At 42.2% G+C, this 23918-nt stretch overlaps 1 protein-coding gene across 1 annotated transcript in view; it reads left to right on the forward strand.

Moving 5' to 3' along the window:
- Positions 1 to 22577, forward strand: part of TACR1 (tachykinin receptor 1) — a 348454-nt gene extending 325877 nt beyond the window's left edge. The window contains exon 6 of the mRNA XM_069766528.1: positions 18904 to 22577. Coding sequence (XP_069622629.1) covers positions 18904 to 19040 — 137 coding nt within the window. The 3' untranslated portion in view covers positions 19041 to 22577. The remainder of the gene's footprint in view (positions 1 to 18903) is intronic.
- Positions 22578 to 23918: the final 1341 nt, after the last annotated feature.

The raw sequence follows: 23918 nt of genomic DNA on the forward strand, positions 1-23918 counted from the left end.
GCAGCATTTTTAATGAAGACCAATAGCAAAAATTATTTTTTAGATCAAAATTCATGTCTTTAAGTATAAAACCATTACTCTCGGAGGAGTCTAAATGCTTTTAGCCAACCTTTTTAGGTGCCACCATAATTCCACTTATCGTTATACTTATCTGCACATTAATAAAATGACTCCATTTATCACATAAAGACTCGCATCAGATTAACAAAGCTGTGGCTCTGTAGGGCTAAAAAGCCAAACATCTAAAGGGGTCTGAAGGGCTAAAAAACCAAAAATCTAAAGGGGTCTGTAGGGCTAAAAAGCCAAACATCTAAAAGTGTATTCCAGTCTAAAATATTTATCATCTATGTCTGATTCTATTGCTTACAATTGTCAAAATCGTATTTCAAAAAGTGTAACCACATGCAGATCCAGAGCTGGACTTGGCCCATTCAGACAGACACTAATGGGTCCCTAACACCCCACTGGTCTATTAGGAGAAACTCCCATCTGGAGTCATTAGAACTAATCACTTGCCACCAGGGTCTATTATGGGTTGATTCCCATTACTAGTCATTCGATCTCATTGATGGTGCGTCTAGTGGGTGCGATGACAAGAATAACGAATACATGGTTCCCGAGATCCCACCAAATCGATATACACCCCTCCAGCATTATTTCCATCTACAGTATATGTAAAGTTTTTCTGTCTGGAGCGTCTCGAACTGTCAGCACAATGCACATTCATCTAGATTCTATTTCTCATTACTCAGCAATTCAATAGATTTACACACAGAAATCACTTCCAAGTGCAGTCACCTGTCAGCGGAGACAGACGCTGCAGATAGTTAATAGACTGAGGCTTGGACACTTTGGGTCAGGTCTAGACGTTCATTCTGTCAATATTATTAGATTTAATAGGCCAGGTGAAGGAAGACAGACTCAAAAAAGGAGCCATTCTCACCCATAACAATGCGTTATTTGAAATGTCGAATCCTAATTCTAATTGGTTGCTATAGACAATGTAGACAGATTTTTAGAAGGACAATTATAATACATGACATCCAAAGGAGCCATAGAAAATTAATAACTAACTGATCACAGAGTATTTCAGGACGTTTGACTGACTTCTCACTGATGTGAGGACTTTAGTGAGGATAGACAAACCTTGAATCGCCACTTCGGGCTCCAATGCAAAATCTGTAACTGCCCACTCCCTACCCTTACCTCTTTCTAACATTGGTGTCTTCTTATGAGACAACAAGGTCTTGAAATTCCTTAGGTATCAGGGTCCTGGCGCCACTGCTACCTCCGAAACTCTCCAATGACAGAACTACCATGTTATGGTCAGGGCCTTGGCAAGATGGCGTAAGGCATCAACACATCTCCATTCTGAGATGGCAATTGAACTTCCATACCAGGTAGTCTTGTAAACCTCATGCACCATGACATACATGTATGTCACCAATGGGGTGTGCGTGTATGGAATGAACTCAGGAACATATCAGGAAGGTGCTGGCTGTACTATACAGCTGAGACCTGCCTCAAAGAGCAAAAAACAAAGCTCTCATGTGTCGGTCTAAGGTCCCTATGACAAGATCTCAGCATCCTGAAGGCTTTCCATGGCAGCTGTGGGCCTACATAAAGGGTAGCTATCGCTAGAAAATGACCTATAGACTAAATGTATTTTTAAAGACTTTTTTTTTTATTTTTCCCAATACAATTTGTCTTAAAGCAAATTACAGGGTCATTTTTGGATGATAGCTTCTCTTCAGGGCTCCAGTTGCTACAATATTGCCCTTTTTATGAATTTCACTGTATATTGCAATAATGTAATATAGCAGTGTATAGTACAAGAGATATCAGTGATCGCAGGTTCAAGTCAACTAAGTAAATTGAAAATGAATAAATGTTTTTAAAAACATAAAACAATAAATATATGTTTAAAAGATCCTAATTTACCACAAAATAGAAATAGTAAAAGTACACTTATTTGTTATCGCCGCATCCGTATTATAAAAATATTAAATCACAGTAAACCGTAAGGAAGGAATATCGAAACGCCAAATTGCAGTTTTTTTGGTCACTGCAACTCCACAAAAAAGGTTAAATAAATAAATAAATTACAAGCTCCCCATTTCTATCAATAAAAGCTACAGCTTACTATGCGAAAACTCATATGGCTTTAACAAAACATGGCTCACTATGTGAATGGGCCCTTACAGGCACCACAAAATGTGGTTCGCTAGGTGCAAGGATCCTTATGAGCAGCACAAAATGTGGTTTACTAAGTGCACGAGCCCTTAAAGGCACCATAAAATATGGTTATCTAGGTGCATTAGTCCTTATGGACAGCACAAAATGTGGTTTTATAGGTGCACGGGCCCCTAAAGGCACCATAAAATATGGTTTGCTAAGTACGCAGATGCTTACTGGCAGCACAAAATGTCATTCAAATTAAATATCTACTTTTAACTCCTTTGATCTGGACCAAGACATTGAATTGTTCTATGAAACAATCTGTCTACAAAGCACAGATCCTTCTCGGCCAGCACCATTATCTCCATGAGAATGTCTGTAATGAATTATATATGGGATATGAGTACTTACACTTTAACATCAGCGGTGATGACAGAAGATAAACCAGAGCAGATGAGCAGATATATCATCTGACTTTCTGCTTTCAAATAGCGGCTTTAAGTGAAATAAAGCCGCCATCCTATGAGTATAAGAGTCTGACAATACACGTAGGGACACATTCAAGGTTTTCCACTTGTACTGCCGAAATCTGCGGAAATCTGCTTAAACAAACCTACGATATTCGACAGCAGTAATGAAGTGGGTGCAAAGATCTCAGGAGACGTGGAATTTATATATCCTGTCACAATGTACTGTCAAGTAAGCCGCCATGCAATCTCTGTGTCACAGAACGGCAAACCAAAGTCGTTCAGTTCCTTAATGCAGTCTGACATAGCGTTTAACACACGGGTATTAATGTGACCCTGCTGAAGCTAATGTATTTCCAAGTCATACTTATAGAAAGGAGCCACGATTACAGGCTGCGATGGCTGCCGGCCTGCTTCATACATAGTGACTGACATAACAGGCGCAAGGAATCAAAGCACAGCAACATGTATAACTTATATAAAGGGGCTACAACTAAAGCGTCATTCCATCCCAAAACCTTTCTCCAAATGTAGAATATGTTGGAAGATTTGCAACCAATTCCAGTTGCATATAGATATTAACAAGCAGAAGTGGCACTATTTCTGGGGAAAAAAGGCAATGCTATTTACAGTGCCTTGAAAAAGTCGTCATACCGGCAAATTTTTCCACATTTCTACACTTTTACATCCACAAAATTAAATGTATTTTATTGCGATTTGAGGTGAAAGTATTTGTAAAGTGCAAAAAAAAAAAAAAAAAATGGTTTTCCAAATACTTTAAAAAATATAAATTTAAAAATTGTGATGTGCCTTTGTATTCAGCCGCTTGGAGTCTGATACCCTTAAATAAAATCCTAAGTGGCTAATTGCCTCCAGAAGTTACATAGTTAGCAAGTTGAGTCATCCTGTGTGTAATTCATTCTCAATATAACGACAGCTGTTCGGTGAAGTCCTCACAGGTTTGTTTGAGAACATTAGGGATCAAACAGCATCATGAAAACAAAGGAACACAAAGAAAGGTCAGGGATAAAGTTGTGGCGAAGAGTAAAGCTGCGTTAGGTTATAAAATATATAGCCCAAGCCATGAACAATTTGCACTGTTCTATCCATCATCCAATATGGAAGGAGTATGGCACAACAGCAAACTTATCAAGACATTTCTGTCCATCTAAACAAATATTGGAAGCAATGAGAGAACTAATTAGAGAATCAGCCAAAGGGAGCATGGTCACTGTGGAGAGGCTGCAGAGATCCACAGTTCAGGTGGGATAATCCATCCATAGGACAAGTATTATTATTATTATTAGTTGTATACTCCACAAATCTGTCCTTTATGGAAGAGGGGCAAGAAGAAAATCATTTTTAAAGCAAGCCATAAGAAGTCACTGTGATGAGGGAGCAGCCGCCATCTTGGATAAGGGGCATAATGCTGGCCTCCTATCAGAGATTGGCCTGACTTCATTTTGTCTCATATCAGAATTCACAGGTCACACGTATGCAGGGACATGAGCACTCCTGGCTCCACCTTTTTCCTACTTGAATGAAGACCCTTTAGTATGGTAATGGACTGAGACCAGGGTAGCAGGCAGATGGCACTTCAAAGCTTGAATGAGGAAGCCACCAGCAGGGGGCATGGAGGTGCCTGGGGGCTCAATTAAAGCATACATGTTAGATGGCTACAGGAGGACACGTCTATTGACTTCCCAGCCGGACCATCTACAACATGAAATTATGAGTTATGGACGCATCGTCCGAGGTACAGGCTCATAAAAAATATCCTCATAGCCCTGAACAAATTGCGCATCTGACAGTGCAACTCCCGGGCCAGTGAGAATTCTGGAACCTGAGATATAGAGATCAGCCTCCCACAGTGATCGAATGGGTCCAGGTTTGATCCCTGTACGACTGGAAGAACAAACCACATGCGCTGGTACCGCCCGTGAACTGATCCGATCATCCTGAGAGAAGTTATGCCATTTATTAGGCATTGGGAATAGATTCTGCAGGGAAGCTGAAGGGTGGAGATTGTTAGCCCACCCAGGTACAGGGGGAGGGACACAGAAGGATTAAGAGCTGAGGACACATGGAGAGTCAGACACAACAGAAGATGATGATGAAATAAGGAACAGGGCATATGCCAGCCAGAGGGGAGCTGTTATGGCTGGCAATCAGGCAACACAGCGTGCAGTAATCAGCGCACATACAGAGATCTGGCAATAACCAAAAACAATAGGACGAGCTCTGAGACGTGGATTGCGCCTAACAACTACCTATGCAACTCGGCACTGCCTGAGGAGCTGACTAGCCTGAAGATAGAAATACAAGCCTGACTTACCTCAGAGAAATACCCCAAAGGAATAGGCAGCCCCCCACATATAATGACTGTTAGCAAGATGAAAAGACAAACGTAGGAATGAAATAGATTCAGCAAAGTGAGGCCCGATATTCTAGACAGAGCGAGGATAGCAAAGAGAACTATGCAGTCTACAAAAAACCCTAAAACGAAAACCACGCAAAGGGGCAAAAAGACCCACCGTGCCGAACTAACAGCACGGCGGTGCACCCCTCTGCTTCTCAGAGCTTCCAGCAAAAGACAATAGCAAGCTGGACAGAAAAAAACAGAAAACAAACTAGAAGCACTTATCTAGCAGAGCAGCAGGCCCAAGGAAAGATGCAGTAGCTCAGATCCAACACTGGAACATTGACAAGGAGCAAGGAAGACAGACTCAGGTGGAGCTAAATAGCAAGGCAGCCAACGAGCTCACCAAAACACCTGAGGGAGGAAGCCCAGAGACTGCAATACCACTTGTGACCACAGAAGTGAACTCAGCCACAGAATTCACAACAGTACCCCCCCCTTGAGGAGGGGTCACCGAACCCTCACCAGAACCCCCAGGCCGACCAGGATGAGCCACATGAAAGGCACGAACAAGATCTGGGGCATGGACATCAGAGGCAAAAACCCAGGAATTATCTTCCTGAGCATAACCCTTCCATTTGACCAGATACTGGAGTTTCCGTCTAGAGACACGAGAATCCAAAATCTTCTCCACAATATACTCCAATTCCCCCTCCACCAAAACAGGGGCAGGAGGCTCCACAGATGGAACCATAGGTGCCACGTATCTCCTCAACAACGACCTATGGAATACATTATGTATGGAAAAGGAGTCTGGGAGGGTCAGACGAAAAGACACCGGATTGAGAATCTCAGAAATCCTATACGGACCAATAAAACGAGGTTTAAATTTAGGAGAGGAAACCTTCATAGGAATATGACGAGAAGATAACCAAACCAAATCCCCAACACGAAGTCGGGGTCCCACACGGCGTCTGCGATTAGCGAAAAGCTGAGCCTTCTCCTGGGACAAGGTCAAATTGTCCACTACCTGAGTCCAGATCTGCTGCAACCTGTCCACCACAGAATCCACACCAGGACAGTCCGAAGACTCAACCTGTCCTGAAGAGAAACGAGGATGGAACCCAGAATTGCAGAAAAATGGAGAGACCAAGGTAGCCGAGCTGGCCCGATTATTAAGGGCGAACTCAGCCAACGGCAAAAATGACACCCAATCATCCTGGTCAGCGGAAACAAAACATCTCAGATATGTTTCCAAGGTCTGATTGGTTCGTTCGGTCTGGCCATTAGTCTGAGGATGGAAGGCCGAGGAGAAAGATAGGTCAATGCCCATCCTACCACAAAAGGCTCGCCAGAACCTCGAGACAAACTGGGAACCTCTGTCAGAAACAATATTCTCAGGAATGCCATGTAAACGAACCACATGCTGGAAGAACAAAGGCACCAAATCAGAGGAGGAAGGCAATTTAACCAAGGGCACCAGATGGACCATTTTAGAAAAGCGATCACAGACCACCCAAATGACCGACATTTTTTGAGAAACGGGAAGGTCAGAAATGAAATCCATCGAAATATGTGTCCAAGGCCTCTTCGGGACCGGCAAGGGCAAAAGCAACCCACTGGCACGTGAACAGCAGGGCTTAGCCCTAGCACAAATTCCACAGGACTGCACAAAAGCACGCACATCCCGTGACAGAGATGGCCACCAGAAGGATCTAGCAACCAACTCCCTGGTACCAAAGATTCCTGGATGACCGGCCAGCACCGAACAATGAAGTTCAGAGATAACTTTACTAGTCCACCTATCAGGGACGAACAGTTTCTCGGCCGGACAACGATCAGGTTTATTAGCCTGAAATTTCTGCAACACTCTCCGTAAATCAGGGGAGATGGCAGACACAATGACTCCTTCCTTGAGGATACTCGCCGGCTCAGATAACCCCGGAGAGTCGGGCACAAAACTCCTAGACAGAGCATCCGCCTTCACATTTTTAGAGCCCGGAAGGTATGAAATCACAAAATCAAAACGAGCAAAAAATAACGACCAACGGGCCTGTCTAGGATTCAAGCGCTTGGCAGACTCGAGATAAGTCAAGTTCTTATGATCAGTCAATACCACCACGCGATGCTTAGCACCCTCAAGCCAATGACGCCACTCCTCGAATGCCCACTTCATGGCCAGCAACTCTCGGTTGCCCACATCATAATTACGCTCAGCAGCAGAAAATTTCCTGGAAAAGAAAGCACATGGTTTGAACACTGAGCAACCAGAACCTCTCTGTGACAAAACCGCCCCTGCACCAATCTCAGAAGCATCAACCTCGACCTGGAACGGAAGAGAAACATCAGGTTGACACAACACAGGGGCACAGCAAAAACGACGCTTCAACTCCTGAAAAGCTTCCACGGCAGCAGAAGACCAATTAACCAAATCAGCACCCTTCTTGGTCAAATCGGTCAATGGTCTGGCAATGCTAGAAAAATTACAGATGAAGCGACGATAAAAATTAGCAAAGCCCAGGAATTTCTGCAGACTTTTTAGAGATGTCGGCTGAGTCCAATCCTGGATGGCCTGAACCTTAACCGGATCCATCTCGATAGTAGAAGGGGAAAAGATGAACCCCAAAAATGAAACTTTCTGCACACCGAAGAGACACTTTGATCCCTTCACGAACAAGGAATTAGCACGCAGTACCTGGAAAACCATTCTGACTTGCTTCACATGAGACTCCCAATCATCTGAGAAGATCAAAATGTCATCCAAGTAAACAATCAAGAATTTATCCAGATACTCACGGAAAATGTCATGCATAAAAGACTGAAAAACAGATGGAGCATTGGCAAGTCCGAACGGCATCACCAGATACTCAAAATGACCCTCGGGCGTATTAAATGCCGTTTTCCATTCATCTCCCTGCCTGATTCTCACCAGATTATACGCACCACGAAGATCAATCTTAGTAAACCAACTAGCCCCCTTAATCCGAGCAAACAAGTCAGAAATCAATGGCAAGGGATACTGAAACTTAACAGTGATCTTATTAAGAAGGCGGTAATCAATACACGGTCTTAGCGAACCATCCTTCTTGGCTACAAAAAAGAACCCTGCTCCCAATGGTGACGATGATGGGCGAATATGTCCCTTCTCCAGGGACTCCTTCACATAACTGCGCATAGCGGTGTGTTCAGGTACGGACAAATTAAATAAACGACCCTTAGGGAATTTACTACCAGGAATCAAATCGATAGCACAATCACAATTCCTATGCGGAGGTAGGGCATCAGACTTGGACTCTTCAAATACATCCTGAAAGTCCGACAAGAACTCTGGGATGTCAGAAGGAATGGATGACGAAATAGACAAAAATGGAACATCACCATGTACTCCCTGACAACCCCAGCTGGTTACCGACATAGAGTTCCAATCCAATACTGGATTATGGGTTTGTAGCCATGGCAACCCCAACACGACCACATCATGCAAATTATGCAGTACCAGAAAGCGAATAACTTCCTGATGTGCAGGAGCCATGCACATGGTCAGCTGGGCCCAGTACTGAGGCTTATTCTTGGCCAAAGGTGTAGCATCAATTCCTCTCAACGGAATAGGACACCGCAAAGGCTCCAAGAAAAATCCACAACGTTTAGCATAATCCAAATCCATCAGATTCAGGGCAGCGCCTGAATCCACAAACGCCATGACAGAATACGATGACAAAGAGCACATTAAGGTAATGGACAAAAGGAATTTGGACTGTACAATACCAATAACGGCAGAGCTATCGAACCACCTAGTGCGTTTAGGACAATTAGAAATAGCATGAGTAGAATCACCACAATAGAAACACAGTCTGTTCAGACGTCTGTGTTCTTGCCGTTCTACTTTAGTCATAGTCCTGTCGCACTGCATAGGCTCAGGTTTACTCTCAGGCAGTACCGCCAGATGGTGCACAGATTTACGCTCGCGCAAGCGACGACCGATCTGAATAGCCAAGGACATAGACTCATTCAAACCAGCAGGCATAGGAAATCCCACCATTACATCCTTAAGAGCTTCAGAGAGACCCTTTCTGAACAAAGCCGCTAGTGCAGATTCATTCCACAGAGTAAGTACTGACCATTTCCTAAATTTCTGACAATATACTTCTACATCATCCTGACCCTGGCATAAAGCCAGCAGATTTTTCTCAGCCTGATCCACTGAATTAGGCTCATCGTAAAGCAATCCGAGCGCCAGGAAAAATGCATCAACATTACTCAATGCAGAATCTCCTGGTGCAAGAGAAAACGCCCAGTCCTGTGGGTCGCCGCGCAAAAAAGAAATAATAATCAAAACCTGTTGAATAGGATTACCAGAAGAATGAGGTTTCAAGGCCAAAAATAGCTTACAATTATTTCCGAAGCTCAGGAACTTAGTTCTGTCACCAAAAAACAAATCAGGAATCGGAATTCTTGGTTCTAGCATCGATTTCTGATCAATAGTATCTTGAATCTTTTGTACATTTACAACGAGATTATCCATTGAGGAGCACAGAGCCTGAATATCCATGTCCACAGCTGTGTCCTGAAGCACTCTAATGTCTAGGGGAAAAAAAAGACTGAAGACAGAGCTAAGAAAAAAAAATGATGTCAGGATTTCTTTTTTCCCTCTATTGGGAATCATTGGTGTGGCTCCTTGTACTGTTATGGCTGGCAATCAGGCAACACAGCGTGCAGTAATCAGCGCACATACAGAGATCTGGCAATAACCAAAAACAATAGGACGAGCTCTGAGACGTGGATTGCGCCTAACAACTACCTATGCAACTCGGCACTGCCTGAGGAGCTGACTAGCCTGAAGATAGAAATACAAGCCTGACTTACCTCAGAGAAATACCCCAAAGGAATAGGCAGCCCCCCACATATAATGACTGTTAGCAAGATGAAAAGACAAACGTAGGAATGAAATAGATTCAGCAAAGTGAGGCCCGATATTCTAGACAGAGCGAGGATAGCAAAGAGAACTATGCAGTCTACAAAAAACCCTAAAGCAAAACCACGCAAAGGGGCAAAAAGACCCACCGTGCCGAACTAACAGCACGGCGGTGCACCCCTCTGCTTCTCAGAGCTTCCAGCAAAAGACAATAGCAAGCTGGACAGAAAAAAACAGAAAACAAACTAGAAGCACTTATCTAGCAGAGCAGCAGGCCCAAGGAAAGATGCAGTAGCTCAGATCCAACACTGGAACATTGACAAGGAGCAAGGAAGACAGACTCAGGTGGAGCTAAATAGCAAGGCAGCCAACGAGCTCACCAAAACACCTGAGGGAGGAAGCCCAGAGACTGCAATACCACTTGTGACCACAGAAGTGAACTCAGCCACAGAATTCACAACAGGGAGCAAACACTTGGTTTTTGGGGGCTGCCCGGCAACTATAAGTCTTGTACCCGTGGAACGCAGAGCTCCCCAGCCTCCACAAGAGACCTTCAACCTGGTAAATTGACCTCCAGCTTTATACCTCTAAGCTTTGTACTATCATTGTTATATTTTACTCTGACTGTAACTCTTGGTATATTTTTACTGTATATTTCTTGTAATTATCTAGTGCGCCCTTAAGGCACTTAAACCATAAATTAATTTTGGGCTGATCCTTTTATTCTAATAGCGAATCTTAGAATACCCAGCGTGGGTAACAGGGCAGTTTCCCCAGTGGCCACTTGCTCTAGGTGCAGTTCCCTTATTGACCTGAGAGACAAAGGGGGTGCCAGAGAGCTGTGCCTGTGTAGTTACGTCACAGATTGGTGACGTGGGAGGAACCAGTTTTCTTCACATACGTTTGCAGTTTTAAAAAAGCCACGTAGGGGACACCTCTAGCATATGTAAGAAGGTGCTCTGATCAGAAGAACTTTTTGGATGCAAAACGCTATGTGTGATGGAAAACGCACACTGCACATCACCCTGTAAACACCATCTCCACTGTCAAACATGGTGGTGGCAGCATCATGGTGTGGTGATGCTTTTTTTCAGCAGGGACAGGGAAGCTGGTCAGAGTTGATGGGCAAATTAATGGGGCTAAATGCAGGGCAATCCCGGAGGAAAAGCTGTTAGAGGCTGCAAAAGACTTGACTGATACATATGTTCACCTTCCAGCAGGAAAACAACCCAAAACATACTGCCAGAGCTACAATGGATGTTTTTGATAAAAGCATACTCACGTGAATGGCCCAGTCACAGTCCAGGCCTAAATCCCATTGAGAATCTGTGAGGAGACTTGAAAATTGCTGCTCACAGACTCCTCCATCCAATCTCACTGAGCTAGAGCAAGCGTGCAGACTAGAGAATGAGCAAAAATGTCAGCCTCTAAGACAGACCCTAAAAGACAGCAGCAGTAATTGCAGTGTAAGTTGGTCCTACAAAGTATCGACTCAAGGGGGCTGAATACAAATGCACGTCCCAATTTTCAAGTTTATATATTTTAAATATTTAGAAAGCCATGTATTTCATTTACACTTCACAAATACTTGCTACTTTGTGGTGGTATATCACATAAAATCCAAATCCAAATAAAATACATTTAAAGGGAATGCGTCAGCAGGTTTTTGCTACCTCATCTAAGAGAAGTACAATATAGGAAAAGAGGCCCTGATTCCAGCGATGTGCCACTTAGTTTACTGGGTGCAGCAGCTGTTACACAATCAGAGTTCTTAGATGTAGAATACAGCAGAGCTGAGAAAGCTAATTCTGCACAAACCAGGTACATAGTCTATAGACAATGAGCTGCTTATCACAGAAGTTGCCGAAGTCAGACTAGGTCTCACATGCTGCTATAACAGCTGTAGTCCAGGCAATGATAATCACCAGGTGATAAAACCTTCATCGTAATTAAACAGCAGCTACCAGTCTGATGAGTGACGCATCACTGAAATCTGTGTTTTAACCCTTACCACACGCTGTAATAAGATTACATAGCAAAAAACTTGCTGACAGATTCCCTTTAAATTTGTAATGTGAAAAAATGTGGAAAAGTTCACAGGGCATGAATTGAATACTTTTTAACACACTGTATATCAGGCCCATATAGCCCCAGATTGACTACTTGGTATTTTTACAGTATATTTCCTTAGTATGCTGTTTGCACTGTGCTCCGCATATACAGTATATGTATCAAGTATACACAGCTTTGCTCATAGACAAAAGTAATGGACATCAAAAAGATTAGGGGAACCTATTAGAGTCTTAGAAATAGATTGTGTGTTGAATGCACTCAATGTCAGGCAGCTGCTTGGAAAGCAGGTCGGATTCTAATATGCATTGATAGAACACACAAGGTACAGCTATAATTTTGATAATGTTTTATTGCCTGGTTGGATTATGTCTCACACATTAGATTCTGTATAGACACAATGGAATCAGAGCCTAAAAAAATAATTCAAAGCAATTAGAAAGTTTCCGATCCGACATGCCCATTGAACTCAAGGGGTGTTTAAAAAAAAAACAGAAGCTATATGGACTCCACATTATTTCTGTTTTTATTGGATTCATTTGAATTATTAACATAGGAAATCGTTGGTCTCGTAACATGTTTTAAATTGTTAATGTATAAAAATGGATGCCATGGATGTAAAAAAAAATGGACATACGAATGTCATATGGAGGACAATACAAGTGAGAATTGTTAGGTTTTTTTTAATACAAAAAAAGACGATTTTACAAATGCTCTACTGAATCTGGGCTTAGTGTGAACCTGTCAGCAGGTTTTTAGACCCCAAACTAACATCATCTATGGAAAGTCCCTGTAATGCTGATAACGTCCGTTCCTTCATTTTAGAAGGCCTTGTCCCAATTTTAGGGCTTGTGCATATGGCCGTATTTTGTAAATGTTATGCTATGGGGCCACACACATGTCTGATTTTTTTCTCAGATATAGCCAGGTCCGTGGAAAAATCGCAGCATGCCTGAGTTTAATTGGTATTCAGACTGCACTCAGCCATGCAAGTCAGTGAGTCCATAGAAAACAGCGGACTTCACTGGGATGACATCTGAGTGCAGTCCGATTTCTGCGCACTGACAGAATGGAAAAGATGGACACATTATTTTTTAGCACAGAGAAGCTACAGCGTGCCGGCTCCCAGTAATCAATTGTATTCGTGTCTTACAGAGTACAATTGAAGCTCTGACCGCCGGGTCAGAGAGACGTCAGCAGTGTGATCAGGTCATGTGATTTCGCTGCTGATGTCACTCGCCGGTGCAGAGAGCAATCGTGGTATGTGCGCCACGTTAGTAAGTAGAGTTGAAAACACCACTGATGGAGGGATATTTACTGCTTGGGGGTTATTTACTCCATGTTGGGGAGTATTTACTGGGTGTGGGGGTATTTACTGCCTGGGGGAGTATTTACTGCCCGGGGGTATTTACTGCATGTGGGGGGTATTTACTGCCAGGGGGGTATTTACTGCAGGTGGGGATGTATTTACTGAGTGGAAGGGGTATTTACTATGTGGAGAGGTATATACTGGGCGTGGGTTGTGTTTACTGTGGGGGCATTACTGTGTGTGGGGTGGGTTATTTACGGTGTTTGGGAGGTATTTACTGTGCTGGGGGTATTTACTATGTGTGTGGGTATTTACTGTGTGGGGTATTTAATGTATGTGGGGGTTATTTACTCTATGTGTGGGAGACTTGCTGTGATGGAGGTATTTAATGTAACGGGTCTGGGGGAGATTTAGTGTAACAGGGATGATTTGAGGACACAAGTTTTGGAGCAAAGAAGAGACAGGTGCAGACACAATATGGGGAGCTGAAGAAATTTAAAGACATAATATGAGGAGGAAGGTATGAGTGAGATGGTGGACATGTATGGGGGATAGGTGCAGACACAGTATGAGGAGCGAGGGGAAAATGTATGGGACACAGTATGGGGAGTTGGAGGAAAGTGAGAGGGTAAAGGTATGAGGAGGGAATTGGAAATGTGTGAGGACTATTGAGGGGAATGGTTCGAGGAGACACTATGGGGAAAATAAAAGTGAGTGGGCACAGAAAAGAGACTGAGTAGTGTGGGGGGTAGGATGGGGGAAAAGTGTAAGGGCATAGCCAGGAGGGGACTGTATACCAAGGAGGGGGAATGTGGTGAGGGGAACAGTATAGAAACTGGGCCCTATACGGGGGACCCAGTGTGAGAGGACAGTATAAAGTCCAGTATGGAAAGTAGAGGCCAGTGTGAAAGGCACGTATCATAAGAGGGACAGTGTGGGGTCATATTTTGAGCAGGGAATCTAATGGGAGGCAATTATTTATTCAGGGCTCATCATAGGGCAGATATTTTTATTCAGGAGCATCATAATGACATTGATATCTTTAAGGGCATTATGGGGGATGTGCTGCAGAAGACCAGAGAAGATGTAGGTCTGCATAGACAAGCTACGGATGAGAAAATTCATCATGGTGTCTGGACAAGATGAAGAAGAAAATAAAGAGAACGACTCCAGAGACTACGTCATCTATAAGGTACCTGGATGTCATTTTTTCTGTGATACTGACTAATTCTCATATTTTCATGTTAGGAGCATTAAAGGGGATGTCCAGGTTTGTAATGAGTCTGCAGTCATTCTATGTGACTGCAGACTTCTGAATTATCACAGTGCTCACTGCACGCTGTCAGGATTCTCTTGTGCCAGCAATTTGCATACATGTGGTCATGTGCCGACTAGAAATGCGTGGCTTCATTCAATGAAAATGAACTGCACGAGGCTGGACACATCTAGTTGGAAGGTGGCTAGAAATATACAAATCACATACTTGCATAAGGGAGAATGCTTAAAGCGAGCAGTTCATGCACTGTGGAAATTCAGAAGTCTGCAGCCACCTACAGTGACTGCTGACTTTCATCTCAAACCTGGACAAGCCATTTAATTGTAAAATGAAGCCCTGCAGCCAATCCTAACAGCGTGTAATGTTGTAACTGTCAGGACTCTGCTTGCAGGTTCCAGCAGTCATCACATGGCCATTTTTACTCATATGCGATTTTCAATCTCAGGTGACAATGAGCTTTTCTTTCAGCTTCTCTCAGTTTTTCAATGAACATTGAATTACGAAGAGCAGCTTGTCAGCATGTGACTAAGTGTGCAAATCGCATATGTGCTTGGGGGAGGGGGGCGCCAAACTGAATTCTCGCCCCGGTGCCAGAAAACTTAGACACACCTCTGCTAACAAGTCACTCTTCTCTGTGACCTGCTCCTCTGCCCATAATCTCATGCATGTGCCGTCATTATGAAAGCGTGATTATCGATCTGTGCATGCGCCACCTCTGGGAATGATGGCACGTGCGATAGATCTCAGACAGGGAACAGGTTACAGAGAAGAGTGCCCTATCAGCCACTGGCAGGAAGCCGACGGTGGGCGGGGAAAGTGGGAGAGAGGCCGCAGAGGTATAATAGTATGGCCACGCTCCAGCACTTGCCACTCATTTGCATAAAAATGTATTTCTATAAAATGGAGACATGGGCTTCTAAAACCATTACAGGGACATGACGTTAGTTTAGTGTTTAAAAACCTGCTTACAGGTTCCCTTTAAAAGGATCCTGTTATGTAAAATAACTATATTAACCTGCAGATATTGTGTTATAGCGTTCTAACACCATATTGTGCTGGCACTGAGATCCCCTCTGCTAGAGAAAATTTACTTTTTTTAACCCCCCGAGCAGCATTTGGCTTCCAGTCATAGGGGCGGCTCCGGCATGGTTTCAGTCACCGCTCTGCGTATAGAGAGCGGGGGATGTAATCATGCCCCCCGATACTGACTGACAGCTGGCCCTAATACTGAGCGACTTGTCAGTCACTGCCGGGGTGCGATTACAATGGCTGTTCTCTTTACACACAACGGTGACTGAAACTTTGTAGGCGCCGACCTTATGACTGGAAGCCGTCAGCGCAGCTGGGGGAATAAAATTCAACCCTTCCCGGCAGCGGGGCTCTATGTGCTGACACCGCAGAACACTATTAATCTGCAGATTACCTCATATCTTCTGGTTAAAAGCATTATTTTACAAGACCGCTCCCCTTTAAGATCAGCGTTAAAGACTACTGAATGGGGAATATATTGCTCTTATTTTCCATATCGCAAAAGATAAAAGACAGCGGCACTCACCAGTTTGAGGACGACGGCCGTTTGGTGCCATTCCATCTTTAAAATTGACTACGTTGTATAACTCAAATATATTGCTCTGCCTTCCTTCAACTTAATATAATAATTTTAGAACTAGGTCAATTTGTTTTATCCGTTTCTTTATCATTGCTAATATGTCTATTAGGATTACAGTTGGATCTGTGCTCAAAGTATAAGTACGGTACACTAATATTAGCTTAATTCTGTTCAAAGACCCCAAATCCTAAATTAGTAAAATCTTTTTGTTCAGTCCCAAATCATCATTAGGGTCCTCTGGAAATATCCTCCTTGTGTTTTGATTAGTTTGGAGTTACAAGGATTGCGTTATACCTAATAAAGATTATACAGTGTCATGTGAGGGAACAAGATTTGGAGTAAAAGTCCTACATGTATTATCTTGTAGCATTTGTCGCTGGTGACTTCTCACATGGAGCTCAGCTAACAATGGTCTTTTCGGTCAATTTTTCCTATAAAACAGAATTAAACAGCATTGTGATATCACCTGGCCTAACACCAGCTGGTATCTTACATGTGAATAATAGGCTTCTAGAATTATCCCATGACGTAATACATATCTGACGTAACCCATACCATCAACTGCCTAATCGGCGTCCATACATCCTGCAAAAGTGTGATGATCTACTAAACAAACCCATAGATTGCGGTTATATCCTTTCTTCTGGGAGGAAAATACTGTGCTATTTGTCTACTAGAGAATAAAGAACACTCATGGGGCACGGCTTAAAGTGCAAAAACATTCACCAAAATTTGAGTAAAAAAAAATTGGCACAAATTAAATAAATCAATATGTGGCGGAAAGGTACACAAGTGTGTCGGACAGGTCTATAAAGATGCACAAAATGTATCATCTAGAACAAGTCACCGATTTGGCTCTTCTTTACACCACATTTTTCCTACAGCAGTTCCTATGTAGTACTATTAAGGTATTCCTGAAGAAGACCTCTAATATTTCACTGCTCTCCTTCAAACTATTTTCTTCAGGTTCACACAACACAGTTTCTATTCATTAGGCCCAATTCATCAAGGCTAAAAAGCTTTGAAAAGTCGCAAAATTTTGGCACAACTCGAGGTACCGATCGTCAAATTTTTGACAAGCCGCAGCGTTCGCTAAGTCACAAATCTTACTCAGTGACTGGAGTGGAACCTCTTCGTCACGTACTCCTGATTCATTAAGAGGAATGTGCCTCTTCATAAATCAGGAGCCTCTCACTCCAGCACACCCCCTCATCAAGACCAGGGTATACAAATCGGGTCCATTTATTTTTATTTGATTTTTCTTTTCAGTAGCCAACGTCAAGGATATTAACTAAGGAAAGGCAAAGGGATAAAGAAAGCACTGATACTTTTCTATAGGGTTATTTTATAGATTTTGTTTCTAAAAGACACTTTTTTGAACATTTTTGAAGCCATTAAAAACATAATAATGAATTCATAAACTGGCATATATGAGGCATTTAGTGCAGGCAGGACACATCCAAACGGTGCGGGCATTGCATGCCCTATACGGAACGTATAACATAGGTGTCTGAACTCAGCCTTACCAAAGGGGTCCCTTGTGACAACGCCTTACACCAGTATATTCCCAGTATTCGTAAATGCAATTGATCACTAGATATGAAATCTACCAACACTGGGATCAGTTCTTGGAAAATATTTTCTCTACCTCAGGGTTTGGTTGTTTAGCAGCCATCCATTTTTCTTAATTGCCACTGATATTTCCATGTTGTCTTCCTCTACAAACGTAAATGTGTAAGAGTCCAAAATATTTTTCACATTTCTACAAATGAAAGGCAGATTGATCTTTGCTTTTTATTTGATGGCCTGTTCTTGGGATAAGCCACCAATATCTGTTCTGCATGGGTGTGACCAGTAGTGGACACAAACAGAAGAGAGCCCCTGTGTGAGAACAATATATGGTCCCTTCGCAGTCCAATAGCTCATCGTAATGCACAATTTCATGGGATTTGTAGGTGGGACCTTTTGGACCCCTGTATGGCAGCACAGGTTACACTAATGGTAAGTCAGGTCCTCGGTGCGACACTCAGCACCCTCACCAATTAGCGGTTTCTGACAGCTCAAAGTTATGTGATGTGGTCGGAACACATAGTGAATAGGGATAGATATACAGTCAGGGGAAGATAGAGTCCAGCCCAGCTTCTAGATCTATAGTACCTATTGGCCTCTATATTTTTGACTGAGCTTGTATTTTGACAGCATTTGAGAACTTCCGGCTGCCGCCGGTGACAGCTGATCCTGGGGATATCGGGTGTCACACCATCACTGATCTGATTTTAATGGCCTATCCTATTAATATCAATATAAAAGTAGTGCCCACCCTCTTTTAAAAATGATTTACATCTAAAATGTTATCCTGTAATCCCTTCTAAATATCTGTGTGATGTACTGTAGCTGCATTGAATTAGATACTCATCACGGTCTTCCCCAGTTCCCAGTGCCACACTGGTCTTCTTCTCGGTCATGTGAGCTCAAATTAGACTAGCCGGATTACGTGTAGACCGTTCGTCACTTTCACAAGGTAAGACTGTGCACCCACACGATATTTGGAAAACATTTAGAAAGGGGGGATATATTTGCTGGGAGTGTTGTATTCTGTAATTTGTGGTTGGTATGGAGTTCTTTATTAAAACTATTCTTGCAAAAATCAGTATTTATCCATCCAATCTTAGCATTAATATTTATGGGCAAAGAGTGACAACCTCCTCATATTGTCCTGACAGGAGAGAACCGTAAAGAGCTTGATAACATGAGAACAAGAAAGCCCTCCGAGTCTAGGAGAAATGAGAACATGAACGGTCAACAGAAAAGCCCAGCAAACAATGGCACCCTCCAAGGAGCAAAGGAGGAGACTTCCTGAGCAATGAGGACGCGATTACTTGGAAAACCAAAGCACAATCTGCTTTTTATTTTTCTATGTTACAACTTTAGATTTCACGCTTTGTAAACTTTTTTTGGACTTGTTTATGGCCTTTTTTTGATAGATTCCGCATAGAAAACTTGTCTACTTTATTTTTTTTTATAAATTAAGACCATGTAATATATGTTGTGTTAATAATACCCAAGACCCAAAATGAAAAGGGTCAAGCCTATTATATAGAAATATAGATTTTATGAAATTGTAGGTTTAAGCAGCACTGTGAAATGTATTCAGGATCACTATCAGTACAACTAGTGGGAAAGCTTAATTTATCACTTTTATCATCATTTATTTTCAACAATGTCATAGAAGTCAACAATTTAGCTTTATGAAGCCTTGATCACATGATGATAACCCTCTGGGGGTAAAATAATGGAGAATTCAGTTGTAGATGATATGTACTTTATTAGACTTAGATGTCTATAAATGTCATTTCCGCCCATCTGACCACTTAAAGGGAATGTGTCAGTAGGAGTCACACTTCTAAGTCTAGGTCATAGAAAGTTGAAAAAAAAGTGACAATCACACATATTTGCCATGGATCTTTACAGCAACTAGAGCTTTCTACAATGTAATCCACAACAAATGCCAATCATTCAATGTCCAAGCACTTAAAGGAATTGTCTTATCTTAAACTACACATCTGCAGTCACTCTATGTGACTGTAGACTTGTGAATTCTCATATTGTGCACACTGTGTGATGTGAGGACTCTCCAGTGCCAGCATTGGCAAAAAGTAGTCAAGTAGGCGATTTGCCTGCTTTCGCGCCACATTCCTACTAGACTGAGCGAGGCCGGATACAGTCTAGTCGGCAGGTGACCGCATGTATGCAAATCACATACTTGCGGACACTCCCCCTTCTCTAATAGCGCTGGCACCAGAGAACCCGTACTTCGCACAGTGTGCGCAATGTGAGGTTTCTCAAGTAGACAGTCACATAGAGTGACTGCAGACTTGTAGTTTAAGACCAGGCAAACCTATAAAGCTACTGTAACTGGACATTTTATAACTACCTAAAAGCACAGCACCTAACGAGATTGTATCATCAAGAAAAGATCTGTTGTTTAAAATTCTGTTTTTGTAAAAATATTTTAATATATATATATATATATATATATATATATATATATATATATATATATATATATATATCTTTCAATGTTCACCGTGACCATTGATGCGATTTTAGACTCATGCTTTCTGTATCATTGTCACAGACCAGATTTCAATGTCAGGTAACACAGCTACTGTATACACAGCTGATTATACAGGATCCCGCAATTACAGTAGACGATGTCACAGCAGACCCTGCTCCTCCTCTTTTCACTATGACCTTAGCACACGCTCATTAGATGCTTCAATACAAAAGATAGGGACTGAGACACTTTATTGCTGCTAATGTACCTGTGCATTTTCTGAAAGAACAGTAAGTATGAGTCTAGATTGTCCCCAGTGGACAGTGAGAAAATTGCAAAATTTATATTTTTTTTTTACATGATATGGAGAAAAAAGTAAAAAAAAAAAAACAAACTTTTATCACAAAAACAAAAACGTGATTTAAACAGTATGTTATTATCTTATGAGACATTTCATTTAAGTGTCTATAAAGGGTATTTGCTTTTGCAACATTGTGAACATAATTTTTACTAGAAAATATAATACAATAGTTTATTCGCCATACACATGCAATCAAATTTGCAGGAACAATGAATAACTGGCTTCAACTGTGTCATCACCTGTTTTGTTTTTATCACATATGGCAGACAATAATTTACACCAGAAACTGTTAAGATACTATTGTAATTTGCAAATCTATGACCATGAATGTCATCTTTAGAGGGATTCTGATGATGTTTTACTCTTAAATGAGTTGTCCACTACTTGGCCCGCTTTTTTAAATAAAGTAGACTCCCTAAGTAAAAAAAAAACACTTTACACTCGACTCCTGTACCAGCACTGTTCCAGCGATTTTGGCGCTGGGTCTCCTGGGGCTCATGTGACATTGTTATGCCTCGTGAGCCCTACTAATGGCTGCTGCACTCTCACACGCCTTCAGCCCAGAAAAATGAATACAGAAGTCTAATACTGAACGCTGATTGGCTGCAGAGCTCACATGGCATAACTATGGGGCACGTGCCCCGGGATCCAGAGCTGACATTGCTGGGATGACACCTGTACAACTGGTGGGTATATGGTATTTCTATATTATAACAATGACTTTATTTACAGTGAACCTGTCAGTAGGATTTTGCTAAGTAAATTATAGATTCTGTCAGGTCGCTGCTGTTATACTGAATAAAATGATACCTGAGGTGAAGAAATCAGTCTTGTGGTTCTTGTGTAATTAGTGTTAGAAGTTTTCAGTTAATGAGATGCCCGCGCTCCGGGGCAGGACTGTAGGCAGAGTCTTATCTTCCTGCTCTAAGCCAGAGAAGCCAAGGAAAGACTCTGCACACAGGCCACCCCGAGGCTCAGTAGCAGCTATTGGATCATCTCTATATACACCGATAGCTGCTACTGCGCAAGCGCCATTTTCAAATGGATTTTTTTATATCAGGATAACATCAATCCATAATAATTATATGCACAGTAAACATGTGATCATGGTGCAGCACAGGTGGCATGGCTGTTGCCTGCCTGAAGAAGGGTTTTGGTTTTTTTCTCTACGTATATATAATATTCATTATGTAAACTAGGGGGCAGGTCAGTGAGGGATCAGTGACCTGTCAGAAACCATACACATGAATACCTAATCAGAGCGCCACAAGAAGACCCCCCTCGGGCCGCCAGGGGCACGAGCAACGAGCATATCATTAACTCAAAACTCAAAATAAAGATTAAACAAGAACCACAAGATGGATTTCATCAACCAAGATATCATTTTAATCAGTATAATGGCGCCAACCTAACACTGTCTGTAGGTTACTGAGCACAATCCTACTGACATTTTCACTTTAAGAAGGGGTTGTCCAGCCAGTGGACAACCTCTTCAATGCCAACACCAAAAAGAGTATATTCAATCTAAGTTTGGCCATGTCTGATACTGCGCCTCATCCTTATTTACTTGAAAGGTCTGAGCAGCAGTGCCAAGCATAGCCACACTCATGTGGACATTGATTTGACACTGTGCCTTCTTTCCTTTAATCACTAAGGGCTCCGGGGCGCAGAATCCCCACCATCAATAATTAACGACCTGTCCTCGGAAAACTCCTTTAAAGATCGCTATGCTTTAAAACACAAACAACTGATGTCCTGCTTACATGATCATTTTGTCTTTGATTGTTTCCTCTACTGTAAAATGGGATCTACCTCTTATCAATCAACAGCTTTCTAAGAAATCGATGGGTTTACAGAAGCAGAATATACAAGAAGGTACTTACCAGTGTACTCTCTGCAGGGTGCCAAGATGTGACTCTTTTTTTATTCTGTGCTAAGTGACAATCGTGTGCTTTATTTTGTGAAAAGTAAATGTGAATTATTTCAACAACTCCTTCAATTTTGTGTTGTCTGTTAGTGGTAAGAAATCGAAACTTCGTGAATGCAGGAAGCGTCACAAAGTGTTACCAAAAAAATGCTCATTCATTGAATTGACTTTGGCGTGGATTGATTACTCAAGGGAAAGAGCTTTCTAGTAGTTTAATATTTTCATTCTGTTTTTTATATAGCAGCAACATATTCCAGAGTGTGCTTTGTCCCGGAGCCAATAGATCTAGTTTCACACTCTCGGGCATACACATAAATGCATACAATGGTTGGACGGTGCAGCAAGACAACAATGTTAACCACTCAGCCGTTATGACATCACATTAATCATTGCAGAAGAGGCTCATAAAGAATGAGTGAGACTTTAGTCGCTATACTACTTTGTTCATATTTGAAGATCCTATAAGTATCAGCAAACAGAGGAAAAGCCAACAAGCAAAAGTAAGATAGAAAAGTTAAAAAGTAAAGTAAAAATTAAAAAACATCTGTTGGTATGGCAAGAAGATCTTCACCATCATGCTGCAAGGAAAGAAGGGTTTAGGGCAACAGATCCCAGTAGGCATTCCCCATCAGCGATTGAACCCTTCCCTACTGCTCAGTGATTATACACTGTACACTGATGCACTCACACAAGGGCCCAAGAGGTAAGGGGGCCCAACTTCACCTCCAAAGCAGGTGGAATTGTGTCTTATGAGGAGCTATTGGATTGCAAAAGGCCTATATATTGCCCTCTTCTAGTTCACATTCTTCACCTGCATCAGATTATTCCGTCTTATACTGAGGCGTCTTCACCTACCTCTTTCACTTCTAAACACCAATTAGACACACAGTGCACAGGGTTAACAAATCCCAACCCCTGTGCCCATCCGGAGACAAAATATAATTAGTCCTATGCAAAGAAGATATGAACCTATAAATAAACTAGATGGTGGCCCGATTCTAACGCATCGGGTATTCTAGAATATGTATGTATGTATGTACGTCGCGCTTAGGACAGCCACGTAGTATATAACACAGGCACGTAGCATATAGCACAGCCACATAGTATATAGCACAGCCACGTAGTAAGGGCACAGCCACATAGTATATAGCAGCCACATAGTATATAGCAGCCACATACTATATAGCACAGCCCATGTAACACAGACAGCCACGTAGTATATCGCACAGCCACATAGTATATAGCAGCCACGTAGTATATAGGACAGCCCGCATAATATATAGCCCAGCCCACGCAGTATATAACACAGGCCACGTAGTATATAACACAGCCAATGCAGTATATAACACTGCCCACGTAGTATATAGCAGCCAGGCAGTATATAACACAGCCC

Source organism: Ranitomeya imitator, chromosome 4 (assembly GCF_032444005.1).
Source record: "Ranitomeya imitator isolate aRanImi1 chromosome 4, aRanImi1.pri, whole genome shotgun sequence".
Lineage (NCBI taxonomy): Eukaryota > Metazoa > Chordata > Amphibia > Anura > Dendrobatidae > Ranitomeya > Ranitomeya imitator.